Here is a 24,178-nt window from a genome sequence, read left to right on the forward strand (position 1 = left end):
TGTGATGTTTGTAAAAGCCTTCAAATAACTCTGATGGTTATTTGAGCCAGGCTTCTGGCTCATTTTAAGAATCACTGCTGCAGTGGATTACAAGCTAAAGTCAAACTACTGAAATATCCTTCTAGGCATGGGCCTGAACCAGGACTTCCAGTGATCTTTGTTAAACTGCAGATTCCCCAATCCTTCCTCACAAAAATGGGGATCTCAGGAGGTGCTCACTGAATTGAAAAACGACTGTATTAAATGTTGATTAAGCCACTGCAAAGTCTAGAAGACCACTCTTCAATGGGTTAAAATGAAAAGAGAGACTTGTGTTCAGGGAGAAAGGATAAGTTCTCTTTCTAGGTAGGACAAATCAATACTCGGCTGAATTAAATTCTGAGAAGTCAATGCTCTTATTTTCGAGTTGAATTTGTTTGGTTCTTTTCTTGTCAGTTCAGCAGGCTTTTATATTCCAGTCATAATCTGTTAAAAACTATTATCTTTAGACAATTATTTTCTCCTGGCTCCAGCTAATTCCTGGCCAGTGTATTCCTATCCTGCTAATGTCACATACAGATTCCAACTGACTGAAGAATAAGAGTTTGGGAGGTCAGTGAGCCTCCTATTCAGAGCTGAACCTCATTCTAAGCCTCTCCTGATTTCAGGTTGTCATAGTAACAGGAACAATGACAGAACTGAAGATGACGGATAATCCTATCCAATAAAGAGGGAATATGCTAATTGACCCTCACACCATCGCAAAGCTGGTGGCGCCCACAGCCAATAAGGAGGGAAGATGCTAATTGACTGCCCCACCCTCAAAGATGGCGGGGTCCACAGCCACAAGATGGCAGCGCCTAGTCCCCTCAGCCCCCCAGCCACCCAGGACTGGCCCGAGGCGCAGGCAAGCCTCGGATGGCAGCTGCCCTGCTGCCCAGGGCCACCCGAGGCTCAGGTAACCAGGGCCGGCCGAGGCTTGTGCTGTTGGCAGTGGCAGCAGCAGAGGTGTGATGGGCGTTGTCTTCCCCTGATTGCTGGGTCGCCTCCCACCCCTGAGGGCTGCCGGGGGCAGGCCGGGCTGAGGGAACCTCCCCCCTCCAGTGCATGAATTTTCACGCAAAGGGCCTCTAGTTTCAAATAAATGACAAATATTTTCAGAAGCTGCTTTTGGTGTGTATGTATTACCCTGATTTCATTATTGACAGATTTTTTTCACTTTTTCTGAGATAATCTCATGATTTTTAGCTATGATTCAAATATTGTATTCAAAAGCATCAATTTTTAAAACTAGATTTCATTAATTCTGACACCAGTTTGACTACCAATTTGCTAAGTGACTTTAAGCATGTGACATTCCTGTACCAAATAATGGTAGGATAAATACCACAAATAGAATGCAAAATAACAGATTAAAGATAATTATAATTTTATCAAAATTGAAACTGTTACACAAGTGTTTTAAGAAAATCTTTGAATTATCTGTACTCTGAACACAAAATATAGATTAAATAATAGCAACTCAGTTCATATCATCTCATGCTCTTGGGGAATATTCCCATATAAGTTAAGGCCTTTGACCCATATGACATGAAATGATTTAGCTGTCAAGACAAGAATTATACAAGAATGGATACCACAAATAAAAAAAAAAGAACCTATGATGATGATACCAAATGAAAAATAAATAAAACTTACCATAATGCAGGATAGGAAGATGGAATTGAAGATTTTAAACTAATGAAGAATAACTTCAAATTTTCTTACTTTTTTAATGTCAGAAATGAAATACTCACTAGCAGAGACATTCAAGGAGTTTACTGTTCTCTCCAGCTGGTTTTCTGCTGTGCAAGTTAATGTAACATTCTCTTCGGGGGAAATGATAATTTTACTATAATACTTGCCATTGATATAAGGAGATTCCTCTGTCTGGAAAAGAACAAAGAAATACAGATTTAGAAATGGAACTAGGTGAACAACATGGGAAAGAGTAATGCTGAGTGAAATAGGATAGGTGTGGTGCTTTATAATGCTATCGGGTGTTCAAGGGTATATGTAAGGTCATAGACATAGACCGCTTCAGGTTTACATCTACAGCAGAGATGGGAAAAGAATAGTAAATTCATAAATGGATTCCTGTTTATGCTTGTATTATAAATTCTAATAATTAAATTCACTAAACTCATCTTTTTCAAAAGATACTCAGATTAGTTAATATTTTGGCATGAGAGTGCTTATTTCAAAATATTAATCATCAATTTTCCCCTAATGAACTAATGAATTCAGTTTAATTTGTTTAAAAAATATGTTTTTATTGATTTCAGAGAAAGAAAGGGATAGGGAAAGATATAGAAACATCAATGAGAGAGAAACAATTGGCTGCCTCCTACACACCCCCTACTGGGGATTGAGCCAGCAACCTGGGTATGTGCCCTGACTGGAAATCCAATCAGTGACCTCTTGGTACATGGGATGACCATTATATCTAAGTACATATTTATATAGGCTTTTACTCATGGGAAATCTAACCCTTTTTTTTCTTAATTGTCCTGAGCTAAACACAGAGGATGAGTTCTTTGATAAATTCATTCTGTTGTTGTGAAGTGTTGATGAGGACAATCACTGTATTTAATTCCTCCCAAAATGAGACAATTCACTTTAAACTCTTCCCTAGGACTAGACTCCTAAGTCTAACACAACAAAAGCAAATATGTATTGGTGCTCTTTTCTCAATCCCCTTATTTAGACACATTGGTCCCTACTTAGTTTCCCTTCAGCTGCAATGTAAGGACCTTGAGAACAAGAGCTAGTTTCATGCTTAGGGATTTTTTCTAGTTCCTGGGGCAGGGTTTTCAGGAGTTGTAAAATAATAGATTCACCATGTGTTTTTGGAGGGAACAAATAAAAGATTATGTGTATCAGCACAAACCTAGAACAAGAAAAATAACATATCACCTAGTGGGCCAGAATCAATTCTTCTCCTTGACAATGAAGAATGGCATTATTATTTTTATCCTCATAGTAAGTTCACCTGCTATTGTACCACTTCCCACCAGCATTTTTCATGTGACTTTCTCACTGAGTCTTTCTTCTTGTTATTTTTATCTCTACAAAATATATTTACTCATTTCTTTTAAACCTTTGCATCTTTCATTCATCAAATATTTATTGTGTGCTTATTTTTCTATTTTTTATACTTACATTACCAATACCTATAGGTTCTTTTTGGCTTTCATTGAACAAGAGAAGGGGAAAAAGCAAAAAAAAAAATAAATAGTAATTTTTGATGCTAAAATTTAACTTGTACATTGTATAGGTGGTTCACATCTTCACCTGGGTCAGGACACCTGCATTTCCTGCCAGAGCCTCTTTGTCTTGCTCATGCATGCTTTCTGTGTGTCCCCATCCCACCTAATCAGATCAGTAGTCTTTTGCTTCGGGGGCCTTCCCTATTTGGAGTTATGCCAATATATATGCATCAACCATAGGTAAAAGAGCCAAAATTCACCTTGCTCTGCAAAACCACATTACATAATCTGGACCAGCAGCCCAACATCCCTTGGACAGAGAGAGTAGAAATTTAAACCTAAAACCCAATTGCAACTCTGCTTTATGTATGCCTTTTCACATTGCAACTGGGCCCAAAGCTGGGAAGAAGGCAGCACAGAAGATTCAGATAATCAAATGGCACCTCTGGGTGCTGCTGAAGAGTCTTTAAGTGGCTCCACTGAGAAGAGGGACCGGAAGACTGTCATAGAGAAAATGGAATTAAGAAGTATCTCCGTAACCCCAGCAGACTGGCAATTTAATGAGATTCTAGCTCTGAACTCCTAGTGACAGACCAGATTTTCATCTTTTTAATTTTTTAAAAATTGTATCAAAGTAAAAAGAAAATTACTGGTGGTGTTCATAACTTCTTAGCCCTTTACTATGACTAAAATGTCCTGGCAAAGGTATAAATATTAAGTTTGGGTTTATGTTTCCTTTGGTTCCAGAAGGACACATCCTAGATACTATGTATTTACCTAGCCTTACTCTGGCCCTGGCCCTGGCACACACAAACCAGACCAGATGTCAGCGAACACTTGAATGTGTTCTCTACCATACTTCAGGGCCCAGTTTTAAGGGGAAAGATCCCTTAATGTGCGTAAGTAAGCAAAGTAATAGAGGCCACTTATACTCGGACGTATAAGTTTATCATGCAGAAAAGTACATACCTTAATGTTTTAGTCACTAAGTTTCAGGAGTTAATTACCATGGAACAACATCCAATTTATGTTCTTTTAAAAACAGATACTGACCACAACACCATGATTCTTTCATTCTCCATGGCCCTGGTATCTAAAATCGCTCTTTGAGCCATGTTCTGCCTTTGGGAAAATTAAGAATTTAGCAAAAGCTTCCTCTGAGGACATTCTGAAAATTTCACCTTGGTAAGCAGCTTCACCCACAGTTTAAGTCCAGATAAATCCCCATATTGGACCAAGTGCAGCATGTAACAAGAAGACAAATACTTGCTTGGTTTATGACACTTCCGCTACCAGTAATTGTCCACTGTATGGCAGGCTTCGGAAACCCTTCCACATGGCAGATGACTGTTTTAGACAGGCCTCTGGGATCAATGATTTTTGTCATTCTGATTTGAGGTTTTCCTGAAATATTATTAAAATTAAAATAAGATGTTGAACAAAGGTCATAAAATTAACCAGAGAGCAAATTCTCAAAGAAAAAAATTGAAGGAGTGTTCAAGTATTTTATTACCTTCTACAATGAGAGTCAATGACTCTCTTTTCTTTAGTCCTTCCACCTCCTGCAGAGCAGTTTCACAGACATAGTTTCCCGCATCCTGATATTGGAGACTAGAAAATGATGGGCTAGATTTAAGCCTGGTGTTATCCTGATTAAATAAAAAGTTAATTACTGCACAGGGCACAATAATAACTCTCAATGTGTTTACTAGATAAATAATTAGGCCTAAAATGATTCTTCTGGGTCTAATGAAAACTCAAGCTTCTTTTTCTTAACTTCGGGTGACTTCAAAAGTAGGTTTCCCTTTTCTTTTGTACTGCTAGAATTGGATATTATTTCAGACTCTTCTGTGTATTGAACTTGTAATTTGGAGCAGTTCTTAAACTTCTGAGACTCAGTTTCATTATTTGTAAGAGAGGATAATAGCCTTCTTGAACTGTTATGAGGCCTTTTTATAAAAACAATACAATGTGTTTACACTAAGAAAAGTTATTGATTCATAGTAATTACTCCTTGTAGAAAATCTATAACTAGGAATGATAGACATTGAAGACTTGTGCTACGAAATCAATGATGGGTATAGATGTGTGAAAGGATACAGTTATCAACAGGGGATCCATTACAGAGCCATGGCAATTATGACAACATGCCTTATTTATTTATTTATTGCTTAATCCTCACCCAATGGTATTTTTTCCATTGATTTTTAGAGAGAGTGGAAGGGAGGAGAGAGACAGAGATAGTAACACATCAGTTGGTTGCTTCCAGTACATGCCCTGACCAGGGCTGGGGATGGAGCCTGCAACCAAGGTATGTGCCCTTGACTGGAATCAAACTTGGGACCCTTCAGTCCACGGGCTGATTCTTTATCCACTGAGCCAAACTGGTTAGGGTGACAACATGCTTTTTAAAGAAACCCTTAATAACAACTTACTATCCTAATTTCAATGAACAAAGGAAATACAATATTTAATTTAAAAAATCACTTGATATATAGAAAATGATGCTATTTTATCAGGAATTGAAATGTTCAGAAGCAGACAACTAAACTGAATCCTAAGATTATGTTATCTTTGTCCACTATGAATTTTTTCCTCTCCCATCAATCAACCAATGGCCAGACAATACTGATCACTGATATTCAGTATTCAATTAACAACAGTGACTGCAGTTGATATAGAAACTGGTTTAGTCAAGTAAACTAGAGTCTTTAGTCCTGTAGTAAAAAAAAACTGAATGTTCATAATGCCACTGAGTAGTCTAGTTGCCTAGAACTTGTCTAGCCCTTTGATTATCAATTATTATAAACATATTATGTCAAATATACAGTCTCTTGAGTAACACTTCAATATCTGAGTGAACAGAAAGTTGTGATAAGGTGGTTAAAACAAAGTGCAATAAGAAAGTACTAGTAAGAGTCAGAGAACAAGTAAGAGAATCTGGCATTAAAAGAGATCAAAGAGCAATACAAAATCATTTATATTTTCATCAAGAAGAAGCTCTAGGAATAAATTTATCCACAATTGTTTATAAAGATAATACTTGCTAACCCTTACTTCAAATGGTATGTATACATTTTGTCAACACATTACTGGTAAAATGCTCCTGTTATATGCCATGTCCTGGGGATTAATGTACTAAGTGTTTAGATTTAGTAGCCAAGGATTTGGGTGGAAGGATCACAGTTACAACTATTGACTTTCAGGGGAACTCTGTCTCCAATAACAAATTACCAATCCTACTTTCGTACTCTAAAAATATAACAATAATTGGGTCCAGTAGATGCCTTACATTTCAGACAATTACAAGAAAATATTAGCACTCACTCAAGAAGTACTGACTGAGATCCTAGCATGTTCCAGGTGTTCTACTATGGCTTAACCTTTTGCACTCAGATGTCGAGTGTGACTCGACACGGTTAGCATTGGTAGCCCATCCCTTCCCTCCCTCCATCCCTCCTCCTTTACTTGGGCTTTTCTTACATTAAATAAATAAGTTTGTATGAAAAGAAACTCCAGTTTTTTATTCTACTGCCGCGCTTTGTAAAATCTGGGGTATTTAAAAAATTAAATCCCGAGTAGAATAAAGGAATCGAGAAAAAAGCAAGCGAGTGCAAAGGGTTAAAGATGAAAAGAGATATGTACCTCCAAAGAGCAACTAGTTCAGTAGAACACACATTCAGACACTTAAGATTAGTTTCAGCAGTCTTTACTCTCAGTAAGGCCGGAGCTCAAGTCTCCACTCTGTCACTTATGTGCTTTGTGATTTCCCTCATCTCAACCTCTTCATGATTAATGTGAGGAAATAATAAATGTCCTGCATATTTCACAGGGTTGTTGTAACTGTCATGTGAGAATAATGTGGGTTACAACACATCATAAATCGTTCAGCCCTAAAGAATATAGATGTATATGTGTGTATCTCTGAGCATGTATATCCTATCTATTAAAGAGGTAATATGCAAATTGACCATCACTCCAACACACAAGATGGCCACCCCCATGTGGACACAAGATGGCCGGCAGGGGAGGGCAGTTGGGAGGGACCAGGCCTGCAAGGGAGGGCAGTTGGGGGTGACTGGGTCAACAGGGGAGGGCAGATGAGGGGGACAGGCCTGCATGGGAGAGCAGTTATGGGTGACCAGGCCTGCAGGGGAGGGCAGTTGGTGGGGACCAGGCCTACAGGGGAGAGCAGTTAGGGGTGACCAGGCCAGCAGGGGAGGGCAGTTGGGGGCGACCAGGCCTGCAGGGGAGGATAGTTAGGGGTAACCAGGCTGGCACGGGAGGGCAGTTAGGGGCAATCGGGCAGGCAGGCAGGCAGGCAGGCGAGTGGTTGGAAGCCAGCAGTCCTGGATTGTGAGAGGGCAGTTGGACATCCCTCGAGGGGTCCCAGATTGAAGAGGGTGCAGGCTAGGCTGAGGGACACTCCCCCCCATGCACAAATTTCATGCACTGGGACTCTAGTATGTGTATAATTACTTAGTATATACACATTATTAAATTAATATCTCCAAACTAAGTTTCATAGTATCAATTATAAATGCTGCACTATTGTTTAGTAGCTCTAAAATTGTATTGTGACATGATTTTTTATTATTATATATAGAGTATGAGTGTGAGTACATAAACACATTACCCATGAATATACATATTGGATATCACATAAAATGCAAAAGAAGCCTGAGGAAGAATCAGTTCAAACAGCAGAATATTACCAAGGAATATTACTTACTTTCATCCATACCACAGTTGCATTCCGACTAGCAGATATTGTGCATGATACAGGCAGGGCATCCCCAATCTGCTTGGTCACTTCCCCACTTGGATTTAAGGACAAATCCAAATCTGCGAAGCAGAAAATCTGCTTAAAATTCAAACTCCAGGAAGAAAGATAATCAAAATAGTTTGGAGAAGAAATGAGAAAAATCCCTCTAACTGCACTTGAAAATTCAGAACTGATTTGTGTGCCTGAAATAACTGAACTGTAACATAATCAGTCGTTTTTCAAGTGAGCTTTGAGACCAGGTTAGTGAATGGTCCATCTAATTGATTATGCATTTATTTGCAGTTAACATGATTGATGTTTTCACTGCACATATGTATTCCCCAGGGGTCTATCACTTTAAGAAAAAAATATTCTTAAATCACTTCTGGAAGAACATAAAGAATGATGATGACTAAGTAACTATTATAAAAACAATAGGTAAAGCATAACATGGGAAAATCAAGTATATGTAGCCAGCAGATGATAAATTAAAAAGTCATGAGGAAGTCAACATAGTTTCTTCAGAGAGAATTGACTATGGTAGGTAAGTATTTTTTTTTAAAGAATCCAATTTTTCACGCAGTTGACATTTTAAATCAGATTTATTGTAAGGTACACTGTGAGCAGATATCATCTTTTAAAAATAGAGTATATACATATCTAAGGAAGTATAATTTTTTAGAGAAGTAATTTCTATAAACATTTTACTGTCATAGTATAATCTCTATGAGGAATATCCAGTTCCATATGGGAAACATTTATTGTACAGCTACTATGTTCCAAGCACTGATTGGAGATAGAGGAATCACTTGAGCTTGCAACGCACAATTTTTGAGGCAGAGGTAATTGTACTCAACTATGCACCTATAATGCACAGCAGCATGAAATCAGCACCTGGTGGCAAACATGCTAGAAATTAGGGGCTCAATAAATATTTATTGAAAAAAATAAAGGAAGGGCTACAAACAGAGTTATAAGCAAAGATGAGAGTATAGAGACAAGAGCCAAACTGGATTTCAAAGCAGCAATAAAGGTTTTGTATAGGCGGCAGTATGTTTGTGGCCCCAGTGGTTGAGAAGGACTTTGATAAGTGGAGATATAGAAAAAACTTCTGCCACATAAACAGTCAAAGAAAGATTTCACAATGGCGAGTAATCTGGTATGAATGGTTATAACACATGGAAGATAAATTAATTGAGGCTAGGATGTAAAGGACTGTGCTTGCCAATCTCAGAGTTGTAACTTTACTCTCTATCAGTGGGAATTTTCTATCACACCCTGTGCTTTTCCTTGGTTTTACATGTTATCACTGTGATACGTTGGTTGTTTGAACATCATTTTTAAATTCTTGCTTCTCCTGCTAGGCTATAAGCACCATGAGGGTAGGGACAACAATTTGAGTTGTCACTGTGTTTCCATAGTGTCTGCCACATGGTAGGCTCTCAAAACTATTTGTTGAATGAATGAAGTATGCTTTCTCAGTTTCTCATTAATATTAAAATATGCATGTTCACATAGAAAAGTGGAGTTTTTTGATGAATTATATTTAAATGAAAATTCTATTTAGGGTGAGTTAGAAGTTTTCCCTTCCTAGATAGTTAACTTGCCAGTGATAAAAGACTTTAAAGAATGATGGCAGGCTTTGGAAGTTCTGCTGAAGAATCTACGTGTGCAGGAATTGGCAGAAGACTAGTAGACATTTCATCAACAATTATGGGTCTGTGGGCGGAAGCCCTGCTGAGAGGTCTGTTTTGCAAACATGTGCAAGTATGGGCTGGAGATCCTCCAGCCACACACACTCCCTTCAGCCCCCAATGAAAAGAAAACAAATCTTGTTTTTGGAAAACAAACAAGCAATCAAGATAAATGGGAAAAAACAGGGTTTTATGTTTTCATTTCATGGAACTTGGAGTAAAATCTTGATTTGCTTGCAATACTTTTTTTCAGCTTTTAAGGAGCTATCTAGAACTTAAAATCTAATATTAACAGTCTGTCAAAAATAAAAATCATTTAAATCCAACAAAATGCACTGAACTCCAATTAAACTATTATACGCTTTGTTTACATTTTTTTTTTCTTATCCCAGTATCCTGGAGGTACTATGTGGCTGTATCCAAGTGTTTTGCTTTATCATTTATCTATTTTTCCCTGATTGATCTACAAGTGATACAAATAAGAACCCTCTCGTTTTAGGGTCCTGAGTAGCTAAGTAGCTAACATCTCTTCAACATAAACGTACCACCTCTTAGCACTGGATTATTGGTCATTGACCCAGTTATATCAGATAGTTTTCCACAGGCAATTCTATATGTTGGTTATAGTCTCTTAATTCACTTTTTTTTTTTCATATAGAACAGGCTGGATAAATGGCCCCATGACTGATCAGTTCTCAGAGAAAAGTAGCGCTGTTGCTATCCTGAGAGGTCACTGCTTTTTGTCTAAACAGTCCCTGGTGGCAGACATACTCAGATCTGTGCAACGTGAATATGAAGCAAAAAACAGAGACATGGACTGGCTGTGAATATTTCATAACAGTGCACCATTTTTACAGGCCTCCCAGGATGCCCTTCCAACATCACACATTCCAGAGTAACCATCTGGTTACTCTGTTACCTAAAGTACCTCCCTGTACCTCCCTCAAAGTTTTAGCTCTGTCCTACATGTTTCCCAAGCATTATGGATCAAGTGAAAGATTTAGAATCATTTCCTCAGAACAATTTCTAAGGGGATGGCAGTGGATCATGTCTAGAGGAAACCTATTTATATGATGGTGCTGTTGGGTGCAAAATACATATTAGGATGTTTGGTCTGTACTTCCAAGCAAGACTGACATTTCCCCAACACACTGTGTGAAGTCTAGCGTCACCAGAGAACAGTTCAAATTCATTCCCAATTTCCACGCTGCATCAAGTACATCTGTAATATAGACTTCCAGGAGTTACAATATAACGAACACAAGTAAAGTGTCTGTTTTCTATGGGTACCTTTTGCTATCACACTGGAGTAAATATAACGTTTGAAGTACCTGGAGATCAAAAGCGGGTGAAAAGTTAACAAAAAAAGGTACTTCAGAGTGATTTTGAAGAGGCTCTAGTTCTAAAAAGTTCCATCTTTCTCTAAAGAAGCCAATAAATGGCTTTTAGTAGTCTCTACCTTCTCTTCCAAAGGTTGAGTCTACATTAACTTTTTTTTTTAACATTAACTTTGTGTTGCTTTGGATTGGGTATTAATATTATTTATGCTATTTTCAAAGTGATACTTAATCTATACTTTTATGTGCCAAGTGCAAACCTTGTAAATTTCAAGAATATCTAATATTTTATTTAAAAGATAAAATGAGTTATTTCTTTAATATCTATGTATGCGTTTTGTTGATACCTCAAACTGAAGGCATTTATAAAACAGATGGAGGTTTACCACTGTCAGAAGTTGCAGCTATTAGATCCACGCAAGATTTCAATACTGCAGTGCAAGTCTGGAGCGTGGTGGAGCTTGTTGCTATGCCCTTCAGTAAGTCACAAGAAACCACACTATATGAAGAATACGGTGACTTACAGTGCACGGTGATGGATGTTGATGCAATCATGCTCTTTTTGTCTGTCAGGGAGCATCTGTAGTCTCCTGTTGCATTGCGCCTCACATCTGTCAGTGTGTAAGTATTTGAGCTTCTTATTCCTTCGGGCTGTCCCTTTTGATAGAGGCAAAATGTCAGGTTATTGCACTTGGTAGCTACAATAAGAACAGTCGTATTTCTTGATGAAAATGACATTTTCTCAAATAAGAAAAAAAAAGGTTATATAGTTCTTTGATTGGACAAATAAGAGTAGTTTGTATTATCTAATTCCTAGAAAAATAATTGATATTGAGGAGATAATTTACATTGTATTGGTGCCATCTATTTTATTGATAGCATGGATTACATTTTATTTTTTTTAATTTCCAATATTTTGTTTTTATATTTATACCTTGCCTAATCTGACAGAAAGATTCAAGGCAACTTAAAATAAAATATGCCATTTATCCAAATTAAAAAAAAAAGAGGAAAAGAATGGTAGGAAATAAGGAAGGAAGAAATTAAGAAAAGAAAGTAGGAGGCAAGGAAAAAAAGAGAAAGTAAAAGAGGAGAAAAATAAATAAAAGGAAAAAAATAACAAACTAAAATATAAAAATATAGATGAACTGGGAATATATATTAAAAAAGGTAAGTGTCAGATATTATTGCTAAAACTAAGACAACATTTGGCTCTGTGATTCCCGATAGCCAAGGAAACATAACTAGTTTCAAAACATCATTTGCACATGAGACAAAAACAGTATGTCAGTTTATTAGAAGAAACAAAGTTGTGTGTCAACATTGAAGTCTAAAAGAAATTACTTATACTAGTCTTCTGAGTAATGTTGCTTGGTATTAAGATGACAGTCTTAAGCACTACTGAGTAATGCAGCAGATGGCATTTGTAAACCTACCCCTGTAGTAAACGCATACACAGTTGTACAAGGCTTCTCTCAATGGAAGGTTATGTCAAAGAAAATCTCAGGGAGAGCTGTGGGGGAGCAAACAGTTGTCCTCACATGAGCTGTCTTCTGGTATGGTTCCATATCACTATGACATCTAGAACTCATCCTAGAAGAATTGTCCAAATGATCCTCTATACATATCATTTCTTTCATCTATGATACTGATAAGTCAAAGAACTGGTGCTTTGAGACCATCTACAATTGCAAGATATAGCCCCAGCTTTAGCCTGACAAGCTCAATATAATCTGCAACAGGACTGTTCCTACTTCAGAGGTCCACGGGTGTGTTCAGGGAGGTGCTATGGGTAGATTTAACGTCTGTATCAGAGCATTTGCTGCCATCACTCTTCATTTCACAGTTACCTGCATCTAAAGAGCAGATTCTTATAGTTTACTTGGATAATGAATGTTGAGGTTTTATAATTATGGTTTTCTGTGATCGGCATTTATCCTCAAAATCTCTTGACATTGAAAAAAGGGCAAGATCATTGGAAGATGCTGAAAAATGGTATCCCTTGTCCCCAAGAAAAACAGCCTTTCTCACTTAAGCTGCTCATGTACATTCAATCCTTAATGTCAGCCAGCTGCCAAACAACAGGACAAATGATAGAGTTCTAACTCAAGTAATAATCCTTAAGCACTTACTGGTAAGTAAAAGAAAAACTCCTCAGGAGGAGGGTTGCCATTGCCTAGGCATTTCAGAGTAATGTTGTCCCCTTCTTTGATGGCACTTCTTGGTGGCAGCACTTGGATTGTCACTTGCTCTGTAGGATCTGCAGGAGTCACAGATACGGGTTAACCATTTTTGTCAAGTACCAAATTACTCTGTACATACAATGTAAATCACTAAATTATACACAATTTTCTCAAGAAGCCAGTAATGGTAATTTCTTAAATGTACCTTTTTATAGAAGGATTGGAGTTAATAGCTACTTGCTACACCAAGCACTAATCTTGGTTAGAACAAACTGCAAAGAAACCTTGTTATAAAAAAAAAATCAATTTATTCTTAGCAAAATTTCTTCAACTGAGGTAGGAATGAACATAATTATTTTATGGGTACCAGACCAGTAGGAACAATTGCACTATATGATTTCATTATAGGGACATTTAACTATATTATATGAATCTTAACAGTTTGGAAAGACTGGATCAGCTAGCAAAGTAGCTAAAGCTATTAGGCACTCCTGCACTCACATTACATAATAATACCTTATATTAAATAAAAAGACACGCGAGCTAAATAATGCCAGCAATATTTTGGGGATGCAGGAGAGTAGATCCGCTTTCAAAAAGATGAATGCCATGAACTGAGGGTGATGCAAGACCGTAAGTATATTGTAATTCTGTTCTGTTCAGTGAAGCCAAGATGCAACTTTCATTCCCTTTTGATCAATTTTATGGAGAAAATAGGGCCAAAGGGTATTCTTTAATGAGGCTACTGCTCAACAGTAGAATGCTAAAGAAATTAAAACCTGAAGCCAGTGGGCCATATCTAGCAAATCTCTCTATATAAAAGACTAAGCAACTGAACGACCAAAGGACCAAACGACCGGTTGACCAATTGCTATGACATGCACTGACCACCAGGAGGCAAACACTCAATGCAGGAGATGCCCCCCTGGTGGTCAGTGTGCTCCCACAGCCAACCTCCCCAGGTCAGCCAACCTCCCGCGGTCCCTCCCCCACAGTTGGCTGGCCTGGATGACTCCGATTGGAGCTGCTGGCCAACCTCCTGTGGCCCCTCCCCGCACTGGCCAACCTCCCTTGGCCCTGATCAGCCCCGATCGCCGGCCAGGCCAAGGGACCCCACCCATGCACAAATTCGTGCACTGGGCCTCTAGTATAAAATAAAAGGAGGTGGTGCTGGTAGTTATAAATCACCCAGTCTCTAACTTAGCCACCTGTTATATAGCTTGATAATACAATAAACAATGAATTTCAAAACCATTTAATGCAAAAGTTTATTTTACAGAACCTTTCCACAGGCTTAATACCATTGAGGTATGCATCTATATTTCCAAACTGGTAGCACTAAAAATGACCTATGAAGACTTATTTTGCTATTAGCTAAAACAAGTAAGTGGTAGATTTGGGTGCTTTCTTCTATCTCTTGCAGTCACTTATTTATATTTGTAAGATTAAAGTACAGGAAAAACTTAGGAGGATTGTTTTAAATTGCTTCTTTGCCATTTCTTCATGCTTGGGCATCTCTGAGTATTTGCTCAGAATGTTCTGAGGCTGAACAATGATTGGTTTAATATACTTCTTATTTATTTTTCTCAAATTGTCTGAGGTAGAATCCTGACCAGCAGTTACTGGTAAAGTGGAAAGTAAATTAAGTTTGATTTTGTTCCCATACTGACCTTCCATTCCTAGGCCTTCCTCACTCTTTTAGGTGTCCCTTCTCTGACTAGCTTTGGCCCATTGCTTACCACTGTGGCACATCCCCAATCAAGGCTGACACAATCTATCTGACTCCCTGCTCCATTTCAAAATTCCCCTTCTCTGTGTCCCCTTTTCAATAGGTTCTGCTCTGTATTAGAGGGCTGAATGACTGAGTTCAGAAGGTTAATGTAACATTTTACTTTTCACAGTAACTTTCTTGATATCCACTAACATGCTTCAAGCAAAACTAATGATCTCTTGCACTCCCTTTGCCCTGATTTTGAATTTTACTCTGTCATTCTGCCAGTTACTCTGGCTTTCTCCTTTGTCTTCTCTTATCCACTCAATCACCAAGTCTTAATGATTAATACTTAATATATTTGGCGTGTGCTTCTCTCCTATTCCTAATAACACTTCCCTAGTCCAGGCTCTAATTAACCTACAGAGGAAACACTGCCATCAAACTTCATTCAGTCCCTCACCTTGAACCTTTCTCTTTTCTACTCCTTCATATACAGGGATAGGTAAGAGTAGGTTTACAATTTTGAGTGCACCAAACAGAGTTTATTCTTGTATTATTATTTAATTGCTAGAGGCCCAATGCACGAATTCGTTCATGGGTGGGGTCCCTCAGCCTGGCCAGCGATCGGGGCCATTGGGGGTAGAGGCGATCTTGCCCAGTCTGGGGGTGGAGGCCATGGGAGGTTGGCTGTGGGATCACACTGACCACCACGGGGCAGCTCCTGCATGGAGTATCTGCCCCCTGATGGTCAGTGTATACCATAGTGACCAGTCAACCGGTCATTCGGTCAACTGGTCATAATGTTTGCTTAGGCTTTTATACATATAGATTGTATTTTTCATATGAACAACTATACACCCAGTTTTGCCCATTCCTGTGTATTTCCTCTAAATCAGTTTTTAAGCTATGCTTTGACTATTACAAGGATATTCAAAACCTTCATGCATTGCCAATATATATGACTGAAATAAATAGTTCCTAACCTGGTATCTATTTTTCATCTCACTACTCTATACATACCCATACATTATAAGCAAAAGAGACTACTCAAATTTTCTTTCTCCCATCTCTTCATTTATCCTCTGTCCAGTCATTTATTAATTTGTTAGCTAATAATTATTTTGTGCTACTAAGTACTAGAGTTATAAATGTGAAAGCAGCATAGTCCCCACCTTCAATGAACTTTCAAATTATGATCACACCATACTTAAGACTACAATGTAAAAACTGCATAGATGTAAGCAAAATGACCACTGGTAGCTTATAGATGCATGAGACTGGGTTTTGAAGCTTCTAGTAGAAATTGACTCTGGATCTGGGTTTTGAGACTAAGTAGGTGTTTGATAGATAACAATGGTGAGGGGGTAACAGTATATGGCTAGGCATGTAAGTGGTATTTTTCAGGAAGAATCTGGAAAACAGAACAAACTGTGGTAGGTACAGTGAAGTAATGAAGGTTGAGACATGGAGCAAGACCATGTCCATAGGAGACTTAAGGCATATTAAAATTGCTCAGGAGTGTGAAGATCAGTCTCAGAGATCTAAGGTGTCATTGAAGAATTTTAATTACAGCAGTGACATGGTCACCTTTGTGTTTTAGAAAGATACTAAAGGCCAGGTGCACAGATTCGTGCACAGGTGGGGTCCGGCCGGCCTGCCCCAATGGGGGCCCATTGGGCTGGGCCAGCAGGGTGGGGAGTGCAGGCGGTTGGCCGCCCCCAATTGGGGTGTTGGGGGCCAATTGGGGGCCAGGCCCACTGCGGGGGGGGGGGGGGGGCGGGGGAGGAGGAGATGGTGATTGGCACCCAGATCAGGCTGGTTGGCTGCTGCAGTATGCATCATAGCCATCAGTCGTTCTGGTCATTCCACTGTTCTGGTTGCTGGGCTTTTATATATATGGATTTTTGACAGCAGCTTGGAGGGCAGTTTGGAGTGAATAAATAAGAGGAATACTATTTAGAAAAGTGTCACCAAAATACAGATGATGAAGAATGGTGGCATAATCTTGAGCAGTGCAAGAAGGCAGACATCAGGTAAACACAAAGATTAAGGAACTAGATTCTATAAGGATTCTTAACTGACTGAATAAGAGAAGGAAGGAATGGACTAGGACAACTTTTTCAAGATGAATTTATCAAATTCCTTTTTCTTGAGTGTACTTTGTGTCCTTTAGATTCAGCTGCCCCCTTCTCTTCTCTGACGTCATCCTGGAGCAGGGCTTCTCAACGTGTGGTCTTTGATCAGCAGCATTAGCATCACCAGGGCATTTGTTATAAATGCACAGTGCTGGACTCCTCCCAGCACCAGTGATGAGAAACTACAGCAGGGTCCAGCGATCTGTGTTCTGAGAAGTTTTCTAGGTGATGTTGATGCCCATTCGAGTTGGATGGTCACTGTTCTTGAGCACCTCTGAGCTCTCAGGACTGTTCACCAAGTCCCTGTGGCACTTGGACCACTTGCAATCTGGCACTGACAATTTTCCTAGAGGAGTAGCAAATTCCTGAAATATCAGGACTACATCACAAACATGTTTGCGTCTTCACCATGAAGCCCAGAACGGCATACATCGTGCCTTCTCAAAAGCCATGCCGAATGCACCCAACACAGCCAGTCACAGTAAAATAATTTCCTTCAATAAGATCAAGAACCTCTCTGCCTACCAAACTCCCCATACCTGACATGCATGTACACTTCTGTTCTTTCTTAAGCCAATTTCCCATTATTTATTACTCATCTTGATGTTCTTTCCTCTTTTTTATTCTTGCACTTATACCAAGATAGTTTATTTCCAATTGGATATTTGAACAGACAGAAATAATAGTTTGTATTAAGATAAGCTGTACATGATGAAATCCTCTCAATCATTGCTTTTGAGTCAAGCTGAAATGTGCAAAGGCAAAAATGACTCTTTATTATTAGGACAAGTGGTATTTCAGTTTTGTTCTTAATAAGGTTCCACACTTTATGGAACAAAAATAGAAATGTAGGTGGGTAAAAACTCTGAGGCTCAGGTGGACTTTATGTCCTTTTTCTAGAACAGATGTAGAAGTGTTAGGTTATTCTCCAACACATGGTAGCATTACAAGAATTTTTGATGCATTTAAAAATAAACTTCTTTCTTGCATTTTCCTAAAAAGATATAAATATATATATATATATATATATATATATATATATATATATATATATATCTTTATGTAGTAACAATGATAATTTTGTAATAATGACAATAGTACTTAATAATGAGCATTTAATGTGCCATACAGTATGCTATTTTAGATTTGTGATTTCACTTAATCTCCATAATGACACTATTAAATTAAGTATTATATTTTTTCCCATTTTGAGATAAGAAGAGTGAACCCTAGAGTATTTAAGCTACTCTTCTAGAAACACACAGTAATAACAGTGCCGGGACAGGATCACCAGCACGTTTGCTCTTCATTATTAGATTATCTTGACATCTGTCTTACAGGAAACAGCGCAGCATTAGAGAAAAGGATTCTAACCCAGCCTCTAATTTAGGATAAGTTTCAGGGCTTCACTTTACTGCTAAGTAAAATAATTGAGTTAGACCAGACCATTAAGAAGTTTCCTTTGTAGTCTACTATTCTAGGTTTCAAATCTGTGAAATAAAGTTTTAACCAAAACATCTTGGACGACAACATCTTATTTAACTTAAGAAATCGATTTCATTAATAAAATAAATCTCTTAATTGAAATGGAGAGCCCTTATCTAGAAGATCAATCAGCCATAAGTCTCTATTCATCTGTCATTCATTCAGGAAACCATCAGAGGGCATTTTGAACTCCTAGAAAGTTCAGGGCTGTGTGCCAGGGCTCAGAACCATAAGAGGGAAAATACTAAGTTAGAGATCTTATATTTAAGGAACTTTAGAATCTAGCAGAATACAGAAAAAAATGCTAAAAAATAACAAATTAGGGAGTGAAAGATATCACGAGACACGTAAGCCTTTATCCTATAGGTCTTTCAATGAGGAAGAGATTATTAGCGTGCTATGGAGTAGGGGTGTGGGGATGAAAGTAGAATTCCCAAAATCGTTAGGGACTTAAAAGGCTGATAAGCATTTGATTTTTTTTTCCTAATGAATTAAAATTGCATAATGATATGTTGAGTTACTTACAGTAGATATCAAAGACTGCTTGTTCCGAATAAACTGTTTTCTGGCCTGATGGTCCATAATATGTCACAGAGCAGGTGAATGGCATTTGTATGTCAGCCTTGGTTGTCTTGTATTCCAGGGATGAAGTCATGGTATAGAGCTGAGTTACCGGGTCCATTTCTTTTTTAATAACTATGTCCACCACTGAAGAAAATACAGAACACTAATGACAGGATCTTTCATTTAAAAAATTACAATTCTTAATTAAATGCCACAAACACCTTTAAGAAGTGGTTTTGTCCTTCTCAATGTATTCAACAGGAGGGGAAAGTGACATGTAGTGAGGTAGGATGTCTTTTTAACACCGTGAACCAGAGACAAAGACAGAAATAGAATCCCAGAATCTGATTTCCACTCACTCTAATTAACTGCTAAAACATGGCACACACAGAATAGTTTTCTCTGCTCTAGATTCTTCTGCACAAGGGCTAAAATGGTGTTTAAAAAATCACTTAGTGAGTTAATGGGTACTTAAAGTAACAAAGCACATAGTCACAGATCAAAAGAGGGCAACGCATTCAGGTGCGGGACAGTTCAAGGCTTCCCCAGATGAGAGAAGTGAAAGCAGGTCATCTGAACTGTTGCCCACTTAGTACCCACCTCCTTCAAGGGGTTGCAGCACTCTTCCACTCCTGTACCATGTGATGTTGCCCTCTGGGTAACTGTCTTTTGAAATGCAGTCACCCAACTGCAAAATAAAAGAGGAAATGTTACTACTTTGGTTTCATCAGTGGTTGTCAATTTGGAAGCTCAGAATGGTCAGGGAATTTTAGAGTTATCCCAAAGATTTCCTGTCCCACTCATTTTCCAAGCACTGACATTCATTTTATATGAATGCTCTCTTATATAAAAACAATTATGGTCTTGCCCATTTTAAATTATGCCACAGATGCTGCAACTATTAATAAAACCCACATTCATGTAAAAACATTACCCATTTTATTTTGTGCATTATTCATTTTTAACATGAACTAAATAACATAATTACATTAACACTGGCTATTGCCATGGTTCATAGATCTGCATATGCAGAAATCACTAGCAGTGTTACAGTGTGGTTACTTCCTCGGCTTCATACTATATACGCTCCATACTACAGTACATACACCCACCGAGATCTACAATACCCACCGCTTTTCTTCAAATGTGTTTTAACTTTAACATTTAGTGTTTATAAAATAATATTATGCAGAAAAAAGTTAATATGATTAAAAAAATTCCAGACTTGTTTTTATTCTCCCATAAAGTAAAATTAGCTACTGAAATGGGATTATTAGGCAACTGATGTGCCTAAATATGGAACTCCAGATATGTCCCTCTTCCATTATAGCCTCCCTCACACTTCTGCTAATGTGATATTTCAAATCTGACCTTTACTTCAACTTTTCAGTAGTTTAATTTGTCTATAGAATAAAGTCCAAATTCCCTACGTAACCTATAAGGCCTATCATAAACCAGCCTCTTCTTACCTCTCCAGATTTACCTCTTACTTCACTCTCTCACCTACTGTCTTAGCACGCAAAGGTTCAACATGCAAATAACTATGTTTTCCAAAAAAATGTCATTCTCTTTCACATCATATTACTTCAAATTGCTGGCCTGGGGAAAATCTACGCATCTTTCATGACTCCATTAAAGGTTCAGTTCATTCAAACAAGAAAGACATGCCTCTTTCTGCTCTCGTTTCCCTCTTCTCCTTTAGAAATGGCATCGCCTTCCTCTATGTCCCCACTCTACCTTCTGCACACTTTCTGACTGGCACCTGTCACCCTGTCAGCTACACAATTACTAACTTATTTGTCCTGGCATCTGAGGCCCAGAGAAGGCATTTAATACTAGGCTAAGTAAAGCAACTAATCAAAAACAAATTCTTACCTTTTTTAGCTGCTCTGTTTCAAGAAATGGTGCTTTGCTAACAATTTCAGGTTTAGATGGTTGCTCTAAAGTTAAGTAGAGAAAGGTTTTAAGTACACGTGGAAGCAGAAAAAGATGTGTTTTGGCTTATAAAAATAATTCATTTACTCAAACTAGAAACATCAAGCAACAACATATACATTTCCTATATAATATGTTATTATGAAATCAAGTTAGTCCACCCCCTTTAAATATTTGCTTTATTATGTTAAATATTATTTAAAATGTTTGTAACTCCTTTGAATAAAATATCAATAATGTTTTTTGGACACGTTATAAAGAATAAATATGGAATTGATTACCATGTCCACTTATCAATAGCTTCCAACTCCTTAGGTGAAGATCTGAATACACGTGAATCAGAATCACAGGGGTACTTGTTTACAATGCAGATTTCTGAGTTCTACCAGGCCAATAGAATCAGAGTCTCGGGGGTGGGGGGTGCGGGGGAGGATCCCGTATATTTACATTTTAAACAAATTCCATAGGGAATTTGAGGGCACAATAAAGTTTCAGAATCATTGCTCTAAAATAATGAGAAATAATTAAGGGTCACAGAGGTCCAACTTTCCAGTATTTCTCAAACTTTATCAAAGAAGTCACATTACAAAACTATAAATGTGGTGACATTTTTCAAATCTTTAAACTGAGATAATGAACAGAAGCATTTTAAATACAGGAAATTCTGTGAGCACAAATTCTAATAGAGGCATCAAGAAGAATTGGTTAAAAAGTTCAGCAACAAGGTAGTATTTTAGCTTATTTTATTCTTTGCCACTAGTTTTCTAACATTGATGAAATTTTTAATTAGCTCTGACAATTAGCCTACAGGAAATGGAGATTGCCTCATTGGCATTGACTTTTGGTGAGTTGCAAGGAGCAAAATTATTCTATTCTCATATAAACAGACACATAAAAACAACCAGCTAGTTTTTCTTTTATAGTCTTATTGTTCATTATCTCCAATACCATACTAAACTGGCTTTTTATAATTATTACTCAATCTGGAATTCAGTTATCAGATATGCTACCTCCCCTGATCATTCCAGGAGACAAAGATGAAAACAAAAAAGTCTTTGAGTCTTTGGGCCAGCAAAGTGAATATCACCAAGACTATAAGCAAAAAATGTAAACTTCTTCAGGTTAATATTGAGAGTTAATTTCCCCTTTGCAAATATGTTTTATATTATAAATTAGAATAATAATAAATCTGCTTATGTGTGGAACTCATGTACTTTAATTATAGGAGGGCCTATTTACTATTAACTCTAGAAATATAATACAATTTTCACAAGTGATTATCTATTTTTTAAATACATATATTAGAAACAAAACATTAAAAAGATATAAAAATATAAAAAAGAAACATAGACTAGAAAGATATGACAGAGGCAACTACATTAATACAAACAGGAAGTTACACTTGACTCCCTGATTATTAAAAACTAGTGGCCCGGTGTACGAAATTCATGCACGGGGGGTGGGGGGGGAGGTGTCCCTCAGCCCGGCCTGCACCCTCTCCAATCTGGGACCCCTCAAAGGATGTCCTACTGCCGGTTTACAGGGATCGGGCCTCAACCGGCAGTCAGACATCCCTCTCGCAATCTGGGACTGCTGGCTCCTAACCACTCACCTGCCTGCCTGCCTGCCTGATTGCCCCTAACCACTCTGCCTGCCAGCCTGTTCACCCCCAACTGCCCCCCCTCCTGGCCAGCTCACCCCCAACTGCCCCCCCTGCTGGCCTGCTCCCCCCTAACTTCCTTCCCCACTGGCCTGCTTGCCCCCAACTGCCCCCCTCTGCTGGCCTGCTCACTCCAAATTGCCCCCCACTATCCTGATCACCTCCAACTGACCACCACTGACGTCCTGCTCGCCCTCAACTGGCCCCCCTGCTGGTCTGCTTACCCCCAATGGCCCCACCCCCCACCAGCCTGATCACTCACAACTGCCATCCCATCCTGGCCTGATCACCCACAACTTCCCTCCCCTCTTGGCCACTAATCACCTCTACCTCGGCCCCACCACCATGGCTTTTTCCAGAACATCTGGAAGGTCTCCCAGTCTAATTAACATGTTACCCTTTTATTAGTATAGATAGAGGCCTGGTGCATGGGTAGGGGCCAGCTGGTTTGCCCTGGATCAGGATGGGGGTTCCCTTGGGGCATGGGGCGGCCTGGGTAAGGGGCTGAAGGCCATTTTCAGGCTGGTCAAGCCCCCCAGTGGGGACCCTCACCCCATGGGGATGTGGCCAGCCTGGGTAAGGGGTTGAGGGCTGTTTTCAAACTGGCCACACCCCCTTCAGGGTGGGGGTCCCCATTGGAGTGCCTGGCCAGTCTGGGGGAGGGGTTGATGACCATTTGCAGGCTGGCCAAGCCCCCCAGCAGGGACCCTCACCCCATGGGAGTGTGGCCAGCCTGGGTGAGGAGCTGAGGGCTGTTTTCAGGCTGGCCACACCCCCCGGTGATCCAGGGTGGCCACACCCCCTGGTGATCAGGCTGGCCACACCCCCCGGGAATCCCTCCTTCTTTTCTTTTTTTTTTTTTTTTTCAGCGACTCCTTGAGCAGAGGCCAGGGCCGGCTGGAAGCAGGTTTCTGGGATTTATTTATCTTCTATAATTGAAACTTTGTAGCCTTGAGTGGAGGCCAGGGTTGGCCAGGGCGGGTGGGAGGCCAGGGCGGGTGGGAAGCTTGGCTTCCTCCATTGCTGGGGGCAACCCAAGCCTCCTGCTCACTCCAGCTCCATGGCTGCTGCCATCTTTATTGGGTTAATTTGCATATTCGCTCCTGATTGGCTGATGGGCGTGGGTGGTGGGTATAGCAGAGGTACAGTCAATTTGCATGTTTCTCTTTTATTAGTATAGATGTGATCAGCCCTGGCCCGTGTTGCTCAGCCATTAGAGCATCAGCCTTTCTCACTGAAGGGTCGCAGGTTTGATTCCTGGTCAAGGGCATGTATATGGATTTCAAGTTTATTTGTTCCCAGGCCTTGGTTGGGGCAAATGCAGGAGGCAACCAATTGATGTGTCTCTCTCACATCCATATCTCTATCTCTCTCTCTCCCCCTCCCAATAAGCTCTGGTGAAGATGAACAAACAAAAAACCAACAAAAAAATGACCAAGAAACTTATTAAAATCTGATAAAAAATCAATATAAACAGCA

General features: G+C 39.1%; 1 protein-coding gene across 4 annotated transcripts in view; it reads right to left on the reverse strand.

Moving 5' to 3' along the window:
• Positions 1-24,178, reverse strand: part of ALCAM (activated leukocyte cell adhesion molecule) — a 206,986-nt gene that overhangs the window by 26,340 nt on the left and 156,468 nt on the right. For 2 of the 4 annotated variants that reach the window (XM_079767372.1, XM_079767370.1), the window contains exons 4-12: positions 20,980-21,044; positions 19,705-19,792; positions 19,066-19,248; positions 13,156-13,283; positions 11,548-11,680; positions 7,960-8,072; positions 4,741-4,876; positions 4,498-4,631; positions 1,776-1,908 (exon numbers count right to left, since the gene is read on the reverse strand). In XM_079767372.1, coding sequence (XP_079623498.1) covers positions 1,776-1,908; positions 4,498-4,631; positions 4,741-4,876; positions 7,960-8,072; positions 11,548-11,680; positions 13,156-13,283; positions 19,066-19,248; positions 19,705-19,792; positions 20,980-21,044 — 1,113 coding nt within the window. Of the gene's footprint in view, positions 1-1,775; positions 1,909-4,493; positions 4,632-4,740; positions 4,877-7,959; positions 8,073-11,547; positions 11,681-13,155; positions 13,284-19,065; positions 19,249-19,704; positions 19,793-20,979; positions 21,045-24,178 lie in introns of all 4 variants that reach the window. The other 2 variants (XM_079767373.1, XM_079767371.1) reach the window with 1 other exon arrangement.

The sequence above is a fragment of the Cnephaeus nilssonii genome (assembly GCF_951640355.1).
Source record: "Cnephaeus nilssonii genome assembly, chromosome: 3".
In the NCBI taxonomy this organism is placed as follows: Eukaryota; Metazoa; Chordata; class Mammalia; order Chiroptera; family Vespertilionidae; genus Cnephaeus; species Cnephaeus nilssonii.